General features: G+C 35.1%; 2 protein-coding genes across 11 annotated transcripts in view; one reads left to right on the top strand and one right to left on the bottom strand.

Annotated features, from left to right (window-relative positions):
- Positions 1-7,805, top strand: part of LOC128031784 (frizzled-3) — a 25,286-nt gene extending 17,481 nt beyond the window's left edge. Inside the window, exons 5-7 of one of the 3 annotated variants that reach the window (XM_052620206.1) lie at positions 4,325-4,473; positions 5,622-5,843; positions 6,397-7,805. In XM_052620206.1, the coding sequence (XP_052476166.1) occupies positions 4,325-4,473; positions 5,622-5,843; positions 6,397-6,613 (588 nt within the window). In that variant the 3' untranslated portion in view covers positions 6,614-7,805. Of the gene's footprint in view, positions 1-2,310; positions 2,511-4,324; positions 4,474-5,618; positions 5,844-6,396 lie in introns of those variants that run through there. The other 2 variants (XM_052620205.1, XM_052620207.1) reach the window with 2 other exon arrangements.
- Positions 7,804-13,944, bottom strand: part of LOC128031783 (serine/threonine-protein kinase MRCK alpha) — a 54,464-nt gene continuing 48,323 nt past the window's right edge. For all 8 annotated transcript variants that reach the window (XM_052620200.1, XM_052620201.1, XM_052620199.1 and 5 more), the window contains one exon: positions 7,804-11,501. In XM_052620200.1, the coding sequence (XP_052476160.1) occupies positions 11,370-11,501 (132 nt within the window). In that variant the 3' untranslated portion in view covers positions 7,804-11,369. The remainder of the gene's footprint in view (positions 11,502-13,944) is intronic.

Raw genomic sequence — 13,944 nt, forward strand, 5'->3', positions numbered from 1 at the left:
ATTGGCTGAGCCTTTGCCATTCTGGTTATTCTTCTATCCATTTTGATGGTTGTCTTCCGTTTTCTTCCACGTCTCTCTGGTTTTGCTCTCCATTTTAAGGCATTGGAGATCATTTTAGCTGAACAGCCTATCATTTTTTGCACCTCTTTATAGGTTTTCCCCTCTCTAATCAACTTTTTAATCAAAGTACGCTGTTCTTCTGAACAATGTCTTGAACGACCCATTTTCCTCAGCTTTCAAATGCATGTTCAACAAGTGTTGGCTTCATCCTTAAATAGGGGCCACCTGATTCAAACCTGTTTCTTCACAAAATTGATGACCTCAGTGATTGAATGCCACACTGCTATTTTTTTGAACACACCCCTTTCAACTAATTCAACTAATTGCCCAATTGCACAGCCTTAAGAGCGTGCATATCATGAATGCTGGGTCTCATTTGTTTTCTGAGAATCTACTGAACCTAATGGTAACTTGTTTGCCACGTAGCAATAAAAAAATATACGAAAAACCTTGATTATTCTGGTTAGTCACATTGTACTGCTATTATTTTGAACAATACTGTATATATATATATATATATATATAGCCTAATATTTCAAAATATATTAAAAATCTTTTGTAACATTATTAATACCTCAACTGTCAGTTTTGATCAGCTTAATCAGCATCCTTACGGAATAAAATTATTAATTTATTTAAAAACAATCTTACTGACCCCAAATATTTAAAAATGATATTTTATTGCATTTATGCATTTGTATTATTTTTGCATGCATTTTTATTAAATAATAAGATTACCCTTTTCCTCATCCAATGCTAATTGTTAATATTTAAAAACTAAATTAAATAATTTTATAAATTAATTTGTATTAAATCTCAAAATGAAAATCCTTTTTTACATACTGTATATTTTTGTATGCCTAAATTCAGTTATAATATTTAAAATTATTGATTTTAATTGGTTTTATTTTTAATGAAAAAGACAAATCTGAAATCTTTTTTTTGAGGGCGGGAGGGGGGGTTATTGGTAATAATAATAATTCTAAGAGATAAGACCAAAGAAGGGTTGTTTATGTTATACAGGGTTGTATCTATAATATATCATATTTTTGTATTCTGAGTTGTGGCAACATGTAGTGTTTCTGGCAGCTAAGTTTATTAAACCGTAGTGTACTTGTGAAGAGAGGCAGATGAGATTTATAATGTGTTCCTACTACTTTTCAAATAGTTGTTCCTCCTCTGGTTCCAGCTGTTCTCCTCCTAGTAAAAAAAGTTTTATTTCTCTTTATGAAGATGGAGACATTTAATGTCGAGGCAGAAGGAGTGTTTGATTGATTTACTATACAACTGGTTTGCTTTGACTGAATGAAGATGATTGTAGTGATCACAACCTTCTGCTAGCGCCGCATTTGCTGCAGATATCATTGTTAGTGCTTCCTTTGTGTTTGGAGTGAATGGATAGTGAGATAGCATCCAGCGCAGTGATGCACGAGACATTTTTATTATTACAGTGTAACCGTATCTGCTCGGCCTCTCCCGGATCTGAGCCGAAGTGTCACGTGATGCAGTGATTCTCTCTGCTCTCTCTCTCTCCCCTCCGGCGATCTTCTCCATCTTCACCATCTCATGCTCTCTCTCTCTCTCTTTCTCTCTCTCTCTTGTCCCTGCTTTCATCTGACACATTTTACTGTTGAGAGCCTTTAGTTTCTGATAGAAGTCAGCTGGCACTATAGAAACAGTCCAGTTATGATTTGTTAACATTAGGTCAGGTACCTAAACAATCTTGATTATTTGCATATATAAGTGTTAATAAAAAATATTCCATTATTGTTAATTGCCTTTAGTCAAGAATTTAAATTTAAATTTTAACTTTTTTTAATAATAGTTTTTTTACATCTAATTTTATATACACACATTTATATTAAATATTTGTGTATTTACACTATATTAATACAGTGTGTGTGTATATATATATATATATAGACGTGTTTTCTACTTAAATAATATTAGTGATTATTTTTGTATTTATATGCTTAACAATAAACAGCAATTCTTATCCCCACAAATATGTGGTTGTTCGTTATTATTAATAATCTAGAATATATTTGTAAATATAAAAAAATTCAGTATGTAGTTTTAATTAGCTATGAATATTATATTAAATACATACATACATATATATATATATATATATATATGTATGTATATATGATTTTTTTTATAAACTACAGTAATGCATAATGTTTTAATGAACAGTGCTGTCTGATTTTTATATGAACAGTGATTCATGTATTTGTGTCTGTTGCCCAGCCCTGTGTCAGGATGCAGTTGTGCAGATTGCTCTTCAGATACAGTGCATCTCTTTTGATCTTGGTGTCTTTCATCATTGGGCTTGTTAAGTCCTGCTGTGCTGCCTGTATTGTGGTCTGTTGGAGAACAATGCCGAGGGGAGATGGTGTGATGCTGGAGTTTCAGCTGGAGGACAGACCCCCGTCCCGCTGTGATTAAAGGTGCTCAGGCCTGTCATTACCTCAGAGCACAGAGACTGACTCACAGAAGCTCAGGGCTTTGATTGGCTCTTCACGAGAGACGTGCTGTGTGTCAGTCTGTGAGGTCTGGAGGAGTGAGGTGATGCACTCATGTTATTCACTCATTAGGGAGCGTTCCTGAGTGCTGAAAGTCATGCACTTGAAGACTGAAGATGTCAGTCGTTCATCCGCCAGCATCATGGCTTATGCTAAAGGAGGGAATGTGTAGCTATATTATAATGTTTAATGATTCAAGTACGTCATGAAGCAGAATTAATGCTGCTGGATAATTATTAGTCCTATAATTTTAATCTTTTTTCATGGTTCATTTGCTTGGTCTTAATATTTCACCCCCATCTTCAGCATTATACCACAATAATTGTGACTAGGAGCCTTTAAATTTGACATCATCAATCGATATTCACTTTAGCAATTTAGCACAGATGGATGATATGATCAATTTAATTATTTTTTTTCTTTTGCAGTTTCATGTATTTTTATTTCAAATACCCTTCTTACTGTATGCCTTGAAAGTGATGCAAGCATCTTCTGAATGGATACATGTAAATGTAAAACCCAGTTGAAACGAACCATATTTTATCACTATTCTCCATCAGCAGAAAACACTGCATGCAAAGTGCAAACTAAAATGTACATTCAACTTAAATCAGCACCAGTTTACTGTGAATTATAGATGCATCCTGCTATGAAACATTCTTACAGTTTGAGTTTCCCTCTTATTCATGCATATTGCAGATGGTTTATCCTTCTTGTAAATATGATAATCCTGACATGTCTTGAAGGCAGCATACATTAGTATTTTTCTGTGAATATGGATTAGTGAATTAGTTAATTTGTGCCTTATAGATGTCAGATTTCCTCCAGTGTAATCAGACGACACTCTACAGAGATTTCCCATATTCTCTTTCTCTGTGGTGGCCGCTGTGTGTGTGTGTGTGTTGTGACGTGACCTATGCATGAGTGCATTATCCAGCTGTTTTGAGCACAGGCTTGCAGGAGAACAGGCCGTTGTTGTGCTCAGCAAGCCATGCAGTCTGAATGAGAGAACTGATACACACTTCAGCTCCAGCATCTTTAAAGAAATATGGCCATTTTTCAGAGTGAAGATGAAGCAGTTTGATGAAAAGTGACAATTGTAGTATTCCATGTTTTATGGAAGGGTTATCATCATTAACTACAACTAAAACCATTTTCATCAATAAAATAAAATAAAATAAAGTATTATATAAAAAAACTAGATGCCAAGGCAACATTTTTAATTTTTGATCAGTTGAAGTACTAAAAAAACTGAAACTAAAACGTTACAATTTACAAAATACGAAAATAATTTAAAAACTATAGACATATTTAAAAAAAACTAATAAAAATAACTAAAACATAAATTTACTAAAACTTTACAATGAAAATGAACTACAAATTAAAACTTAAAAATAGACATTTAAAACAACAAAAACTATATAAAAATAAAAAATACCCAATAGAATTACTAAAACCTAAAATAATGATGAAAACATTAAATACTGAAAATATTAAAAATAGTCAAACTTAGTGTATATATATATATATGTGTATATATATATATATATATATATATATATATATATATATATAAAAACCTGCTAAACCTTTAATTGTATGTAGAGTATTGGAGTGTGCTTAGTATTCTGGAAGTGGATGGGTAAAATGTGTGTGTGGAGTGTGTGCGAGCCTGAGGGAAGCTCCTCCAGAGGACTGATGATGATAATGATGATGATGATGATGTCGTCTGTGTGAAGGTGGAGCAGACCAGCAGGCCTGACCTCGTCCTGTTCCTCATGAAGTACCTGATGGTGCTGGTGGTTGGGATCCCGTCGGTGTTCTGGGTGGCCAGTAAGAAGACCTGCTTCGAGTGGGCCAGCTTCTTCCACGGCCGCAGACGCAAAGAGTGAGTTACTGTACCTTCCTCATTCTACTTTACCTCACAGGAGAACACACTCACGTTCATTTAAAACTAGACATGATCAACAGGTACAGTATATACAAGAGACGAATAACAGGAAACATTGTATTTACTGTCATCAGCTTTCTAAAATTTCTGAAATATAGCAATAGCTAAGAAAAATAATGCATAAAGAGGCATTGATACTGTGGGGGTGGAAGAAAATATATATATATATTTGTAAAATAATATCTGGAGAATATTTAAATTAAGTTTTCCCTTTGTGCTGTAATACGCAATAATGAATATATAATTGAACATTTATATTATTAAACAAAATATTATATAAGGTTATGAAAAATTCAGTATTATCTTATAACTACATAATTATATATTTATTCACAATTTTTAAGAACATTGAACTCTGTAATTATAAATTATATATAATACATTATATGTATTATTATATATATATATATATATATATATATATATATATATATATATATATATATATATATATATATATATATATATATATATAAAATGTATGTGTGCATATATAATTATATTAAACTAATATATATTTTAAGCTTTAAGAACTTTGAATTTTAAAATTATGTAATACATTATTTTTAATTAATATATTTATTTGTAAGTAAATTTTTAGATGCAAGTGCTATAATAAAATGTATATATTAAAAATATTACATACATATTTGAAATTGTCAGTTGTTTAATCTCCTTGTCTAGCTTAGAAACTTAGAAAGCTTAGAAACTCAGTTTTTTAATGAATGTAATTATTTTGAACAACTCTTAAGTGCTGAGTAGTCCCTTTAAATCTGAGTGTATCCCTCACCTCCACAAAAAAATTTGTTTTGTTTTTTCAAAAAAATACAGAACGTTTTCTATCATAGGATACCTAACTTTTGACTTTCCCTCCTAAAAGTTAAGGAGTTATGAGTCATTATTTTTGTGTATGTCACTCAGAAAAAGCAACATCTTCAGAGATGCAAAAATGCCTTCACGGTTGATATCTGTTAAATCTTGGTTTATTTACCTATATTCGAACTGATTTGACCTCATTGTTGCAATGAAGATTCCATAAAACGAGCAGATGATAAATGAGCACGAATCTGGTCTGTATCCAGCAGCGGTGCGGTGAACGAGAGCCGGCAGGTTCTGCAGGAGCCAGACTTTGTTCAGTCTCTGCTGCGAGACCCGAACACTCCCATCATCCGTAAATCCCGCGGGACGTCCACTCAGGGCACGTCCACCCACGCCTCCTCCACACACCTGGCCATGCTGGACGACGTGCGGAGCAAAGCCAGCAGCGTCCACAGCAAGATGAGCAGCTATCACAGCAGAGACGACAGGTCAGGAGCAGCTCAGCACTCGGCTTCAAACCTCATCCACCTAATATGATGATCCGCCTATGCTCATGCATACAGTATACTCTTGTAAAGATGTGTATAGCACCTCTGCTTGATTGTAATGTTGCAAAATGTAACTAACTATATTATCACCAAGCTCTTTATATAAAATATGGGTTGCACTTTATTTAAGGGGTCCTTGTTACAGTTTAATTATGCACTTAAGTACAGAGTAATATTAATTAGCTACATTAATTTACTATGTGGTTATGGTTTAAAATATAAAGCATTAAAATTTACCAAAATATATGTCCAGCTTTATCTGTACTGTGTGTGCGTGTGTGTTTTATATATATATATTTGGAATATACATGATTTTCTGTGGATCCCGTCTCACTCCCTGACTCAGAGTTTGAAATCTCTGCTTTAATGCAAGTGTGTCAGTTGAGCTTTCTCAGAGATTGTAATATATTTGTACATGTTTAGACACATTGAGCTTGGTGTTTAAAAAAAAGCCTGAACTTAAATAACCGGTCTGTTTTCCCTCTGAACACAGGTTCACCCCCTCCAGCCACAGAGGCATGGAGGAACGCCCGGCGCACGGGAGCATGCCACGACTCAACGAGCAGCTGTCCCATCACAGCAGCCTTCACCGCCTCAACAGTCAGTCCAGACACGGCAGCGCCCGAGACCTGAGCGACACGCCGGCCGCTAACATCACGCACGGATCCAGTATGGACTGTGTGGTGGAGGACGACGGGACAAGTGCGTAACCCAGAGACTACCCTCCTCATACTGAAACGAGTTCCTGTCCTGTAGCTGCTAATGGACAGACAGCAGCAGGGGAATCAGAAACTCGATGCTTGTGTGTTGACAGAGCCGTCCTCAGGATCTCTCCCATTAGTGGCCTGTAGCTCAAATGGTAGAGCATTGCATTATCAAGCGCAAGGTTCGGGGTTAGATTCCCCGGGAATGCATGATAGGTAAAAATTGATAGCCTGAATGCACTGTAAATCGCTTTGGATAAAAGCATCTGCTAAATGCATAAAATTAAATTTAAAATTTGTGGCGCATCAGAGTAACGAGATGCTTTCTTTGATTCGGTGAAGTTCTGCAGGATGAAGTTTACTGCATGCGTTAAAGCAGCTGTCCGATGGGAGATTTTCCCCATTACTTCCATCACACAACCCAGTTTAAAGAGTTAATAGATCACTGACACAAGACTGATGACTGTCCTATTAGAGATCAGGTTTCAAAACCTGTAAAGCCGAAGGAGGGTTCAAAGAGAGGGAGGATCAGCGGTTCTCTGCCTCTGGTAAGCTGTATTTGGTTTCTGGTGGTAGTTTGGATGAGAAGGCATGGATGAATGATGTACCAGAGTCCTCACCAACACCTGATGTGCTTTTGTTCGGCCGCTTGATGGCTGCCTACCTCATCACATCGGATCGCTCTGACCTGCAGTTCCTTCCCACACTCGTGTCGCAGTACACAATTAAAATGGGTTGCAAATGTTGACTTTCAGAACATCTTACACATCGATGCTTTTCCGCCCATGTGTACAGAAGTCTTATGCTTTGTAAATGGTGCTTCTTATGTTGCTTGATGATATTTCTATATGCACTCTACTGTGGCCAAAGCTCATGCACAAACACCTAGCATGCAGAATTTTCACGATGATCGTTCTCTGTTTTACGACCTGCTTGAGTTGAGTGTATTTGTTTACGTGTTGGATAAGATTGGTACTCAGTGCCTCACCATGTGACTTTGGACCTGGGCTTTGTAAAAGCTGTTTTTCTGATCGCTATTATTGCTTCTGCTGTATCAAGTACACTTGATTTTCATGCTCGATTCTTCTGTCCACTTTATTAAGGAGGAACGATGTAGCACTTTAACCGTTGCTATCTGTTGAATGTGTAGACATTATATCCAGTCATAGATTTCAAATAAAGCTTTTGTAAAAAAGTGTTTTATAGTTCCCAATTTTATTGAAATAGTCCTTTCCATGTGAAAAGTGGTGTTCAAACCAATACAAATAACAGTATTCCACCTTAAACACACTTGTGCAAAAAAAAGAAAAAAAAAGAAGAAAAGGTCTCCAATGTAGTATGGGGGTAATTAATGTTCACGTCCCAACCTTTCACGCCACACAGGTCAATAAAATACAATAAAAATAAAACCGAACAATCCAGCGGCACACACAGTCCTTAAAACAAGTGATTACACCTATGACATGCAAATCTGTACACAGTCTTACAAAAATTCAAACCAAGAAGATATATGATAAGAAGTAGCAATTCACCAAGGCAAACAAAATCCACATGTGAAATGCAAGTGTGAAATGTGTCTTTACAACAATCTCCAGTCATCATCTCTCATTCTACCTACACTGAGCAGTTTACACTGATCTAAGAAAACTAAGGCACCTCCCGCTCTAATATTGATCTATTCATTACCAAGTAACAGTTCTAAAGATCAAACGACCGAAAGATCTGGACGTCTGTCATTTCTACAATCTCCATTCCTCCATGCAAACATATCATCATTGGTTCTGACATACCTGAGAACATTTCATTTTAATACCATAACCCTGGCAAATTGATTCTAACCCGTTACAGCCTTATTAGGAGAAAGAAAAACTGTATTAATTTCTGTTTGGAAATAACCATGATCCTATAATAGAGCGAAGGCATAACTAAGGTCCCAGGTGAAAACTGAGCTCTTGATTTGAAAACAATGAGCCGAGTTCGCTCCACAGTGAAGGTTTCAATAGTGCTTGCATATAATGGAACATACTGAATGCTGGAAACACTAGAATGAATAAAACCACAGGTACATATGCACAAACTTTCATTAAGTCTGTCCTTGGGTGTTCTTCAACACTGAAAGGTCATTTTTTCATCATACTTTAAAAGAATACTTCACTCAAAAATAAAAAACTTCTTCCATCATTCTAAACCCATTTACTCTTCTTTTTAAAATATTTTTTTATAATTATATTGAGTAACAATCTTGTTAATTTCAGCAATTTTAATTTCACATAATATTTACTTGTGTGTGCTTATATATATATAAACACATGTATATATACAAATTGCATGACAAAAATAGTAGTCAGTAATGTAATCCAATACATTACACATTTTAGATAATATAATCAGACAATTTTTAGATTTCTTTGAGCCTAACTATACAAGACAAAGTAAACCATAAAGGTTTTCAACAACAAAAGGAAAGCAAATGATGTACGTTTAGATTTTTGAGTGAGCTATTCCTAAAAACAACCTGGAATATTTGGGAATTGTGAACAGCGTCTTAAAGTTTTAAACAAATGAGAAATCCATTTCTCAGTTTACCAAATCTGACATATGCTTTGCAAAAGCGAGCAGTAGTGCATGTGAATAATTCACAAACGCCCATTAGTGTATGAAATTGGACAGAGGGACAGCTGAAATATGTGCACTGGTGAGGTTTTGTTGGAGTCGTAATGGCTTGGCTTTCTAATTCGAGGTATTTTAAGGGTCAGGGATGTTTGATAGTCTGACCTTGCACGTTTAAAACATCACTACAGCAGCTTTACTGTATGCCCTTGATGAATCTGTATTAATATCAATTGACCCAATCTCCAGCTGGTCTGCAGGAAGTGTTAGAAGAAGAGGCAACAGCTATATGCACTAGTGAGTTTGAAGTGTTGAAGCCCTTTGAATGCTTCAGCTGATGAGTTTAGTGTTTCTCGCATGTACACTTTAGGCAAAGTTTGGTTCTTTTGAGTTGAAAAACAAAACAAAACTTTAAATCACTGAAAATAAAAGCAAAATACTAAAAGAATAATAATTTACAATAATAATTAAAGAAAAAACCTCTTTGGAAACAGCATTATTGCTTCGGTAACGGAACCATGAAGCACAGATGCAGACAAGAGTAACATGAATCTCTGTTACATTCAGCACAACAGCTTATTTATGATCACGTGACCACGTGTTTGGAGTGTGAGTTTAATATATACACTAGTAATTCTCTAAACGCTAGATCTTGTACACAATGCACCAACATTCACGAAACACAAGGAGATTGCATTTATTCTTAGAAAACATTCTTATAACAATTGTTCGTTAAATGTTAAATATTGTTTCATGATTAAAAATTCCATAAAGTGATGCACTAAATTCACAAACAATTTCACTGCTTCCCCTCGTGAATGTAATATTCAATGCTAGTTTACACAAGAATGTTTTTTATTATTTTTTTTACAAAAAACTTCACTTTTGCCTTCTGTCTCTCACATTCAGAGCAACAATTTCACACAATAATTAGTTCAAACTATTTTATCTTGTATATACTGCATTCAAACGATAATTTACATATAAATGATTTATGAAAACATTCACTGTGGAAACCTTTTGGCGAAATTTAATGGCTACCATGTAAATCTTGCATTTAATGCGAAAATTTATGCAAGAATTTTTTTTACAAAATGTAACAAATCAACAATTATTCTTGCTTACAGTTCAAGAATATATACAGATTTTATGAATGTGAATGTTTGATGCAACAATTTACGCATGAATGTTTTTATGAATGATTTCATTGCAAGCTTGTAAACGTCATATTCAATGGAAAATTGCACATAAAAATGGCTCTCCTTGTGTTTCATGAATGAGGCCCAATAACTCTCTTTTTTTTGTGTGTGTGTGTTCCCTCGCAAATCTTGAAAATTTCAAAATTACGAAAAACTAGCATATCTTGACAAAATAATGCTTACATTTACATAAAATGACTTAATAATACACTAGAGCCTTGACCCGGAAAATAAAATGGAAAGGAGACTCTCTCAAAGCCAAGTCACACTTATTTAACAACAGAATAGTGTTATGATTTCATTATATATTATACTCTACTTAAACTATTTACATTACTGAACTCAGAATCTATTCTTGAACTCTGACCTCTGACTGTGAAGGTCGGCATGGCACTGGAGGGTAGAGGCGGAGTCATACAGTAGTGCCGCTCTATCGATTGGGGCTAATTGAAGTCTTCATGTTTTATCACATGGAACGGAATGCCGAGAACAGTTTTTCATGATCCTTAATGAATGTTTTCATGATCTTTAGTGTTATGCGTTTAAAGTTACATTCCCCCGGTCCATTAAGACTTTTGAATGGATATTTTTCTTGTGTTAGATGAGGCACACTTGTCAACAAACACTGATAAATTCACGTTAAAGCTCTGTGTTTTTCGTTTTCGACCGCGTCCACACCAGTAGCAATAGGTGATGAGCTACACTCAGTGGTCTGTTCCCCCATCTATTACAGGAACAGTTGTAGTGGGTCCACTCAAAGGGGATGTAAGGTGCACGGTAATGTGTGTGTGTACAACAATCACACGTGTAATGCATATGCACACTAATACACGCAAACACACACACACCTGGGCCCAGCAGCGTGTTTAGGAATATGACGTATAAGGAGTCAGCTCTCGGTCTCTCTAGGGGGCCACACAGGACGTCAGAAGGATGTGGGATAGGGGCCGAGCTCATGTCTCCCAGCCCTGGTGCTCGCTGCGCTCCAGAGACCGAGTCTTGCTCTTGTGTGAGGATGAAGGGCTCGGTGGGCTGCTCAGATTGGAGCTGTTGGAGGCCGTGGAGTGACGTGGTGAATCTGAATCCTGAAAGCAGAAGACGAAGGAAAAGTTAGTGACAAAACTTTTTTTTTCTTTCTGGATGTGTTATTTTGTATTTTTTGTCCTTTTCTTTCCTATTTTGATCAAATATCACACACTTCTCAGGACAAAACTATTCAATTTTTTTATTTTTTTTAATACTTTTATTTAGTAAGGGTGCATGAAAATTACTGAAAGGGAGAATTACATTTCACAATGTTACAAAACATATATTTATTTCAAATAAATGCTGTTAAAAAAATGCATCACTGTTTCCACAAAATATTAAGTGGCACAACTGGTTTCAACATTAATAAGTAGGGATGTAACGTGAGGAAAAAATTAACTGCGAGCTGGTTAAAATATGTGACGATTCAAATCAGTTGAGAAGCTAAACAAATCACGATTCATTCAGGGTTAGGAGTTTATCCGAATGTATGTCTGAGGGAACTTACTGTATTTAGAAAAGTTAAGAGTTTTTTTTTTCTTTTCATCTTGCCTCTGTATAATGCATATTAAAGTTCATAAGTGTAGCGCTGCTTTGTTAACAGCCAAAACCAAGGAAATGCTTTAAACTCCATCTGCTGGCAGAGAATGGATCTGCGTCTCGTTCAGCTCGTCTGCTGTTTCTGTTTCATGCAGATATGTTTTATGTATAGCTTCACAAAACTGAATTCAAACCATTCTGTTTTTGCTTCAAATTTTGAAATTATACAATCTAATTTAGATTAAAAGCTGCTCAGGTTGCATGTATGAAGCATCTATGTTTAGATCATGATTAAAATGCAGTGGTTGCCTCCATTTTAAAAGGAAAGAGCACCGAGCCTTATTTTGTTTATATGAAGAGACTTATTTTTATTTGTGTTACTTATTTGACTTGGGGCTTGTTCTAAAAATTCAATTTAGTTTTGTTATTTACATATGCATTATATTAGTATATTATATTTCAGTTTCACAAAGAAATGTGCTGCATTTTGTCCAAGCAATAATAAAGGGATCCTGTGACGACATTTAATTCATAATTCAGAAATGTATGTAAAAAGAAAAAAATCTGAATTGAATCGTAAAATCTAATTCATGAGTTGAGTGAATCGTTACATCCCAAATAAGAATAAATGTATAAGAAATAATAAGAAATGTATAAGAACTGTATAATAAGAAATGTTTCTTGAGCAACAAATCAGTATATTAGAATGATTTCTGAATGATCATGTGACACTGATGAATGATGATGATGCTGAAAATTCAGCTTTGCGTCACAGGAATAAATTACAATTTAGAGTATATTAAAATGGTTATTTTAAATTGTAATAATATTTCACAAAATTACAGTTATTACTGTATTTTTAATCAAACAAATGCTGCATATTTTAAAAACATTAGGAAGAAAGGTGGATCCAGCATAAAATCAGGGACACTGCTCACTTCATTTTTGATGTCTAACAGTAATTGCCTTGTATTATAAATGTATTATTTATTACTGCTATTACCAGTTAAAAGCTCTATAAACCTACACCTAAATGCATCCCTTTTAAAGAAACACCACTAAAACATTAATACACACAATAATAATAATAATAATAATAATAATAACTCAAATAATCAACCTCACTAATTTCCTAGTTAGCTGTAGCTTTGGCTGTATAATATTCAAGGACAAAAGCTGTAACTGCAGTATAAATATATACAAGTTAGAACTACAGAAACAAATCACCTATCAAAATTGTAAAAAAAAAAAAAAAAAGATATTTACTCAAAATTTACTACAAATGTTTCAGAAAATATTTTTCCATTTTCTTTCTGTAAGCACATTTAGTGGTCAATTTGATCATTTCAAATGACTCAAATATCAGCCCATAAAATGGTCTACTAATAGCTAGAACCACCACAACATCAATCCTCCTCTATATAATATAACGTGGATGGATAAAAGGTACTATGTTACACATTAATGCTATTACTAAAGCTAGCAAACGCTGCACAATTCCATCACCTACAGATCAAACATGCTTTCAACAAGTACACAGCTCAACTAACCCATTTCCTCCACCTGAGGTCTAGGATGGAGCTACAGGGTTCAGATCTGGGGGAGCAGTGTCATGCACGTTACCTTTAGTTTACTAAACAAGGTCCGTAAAGCCCTTTTCAGATCAGGAGTCTTCTCTGTGGGTGACTCTCCTGGCCACTAAAGAGTCACACACAGCACCCACACGTCATTATGGAGTCAATGTGCACACGGTCAAATGTGGGGCTGAGATTCAGATTGTGTGTGTGTATGTGTATGTGTGTGTGTGTGTTAGGCAGGTCAGCTCCTCAATCTGTGGATATGGTGTCACTCCACACACTCAACACATGCATATAGTGTGAGAAAGAGAGGATAGAGTAACTCCAAACACATTTTGGCAGTTGAAACAGAAAGGATGCCTGTGTACTGGAGTTGTATAACACA

Source organism: Carassius gibelio, chromosome A17, assembly GCF_023724105.1.
Source record: "Carassius gibelio isolate Cgi1373 ecotype wild population from Czech Republic chromosome A17, carGib1.2-hapl.c, whole genome shotgun sequence".
In the NCBI taxonomy this organism is placed as follows: Eukaryota; Metazoa; Chordata; class Actinopteri; order Cypriniformes; family Cyprinidae; genus Carassius; species Carassius gibelio.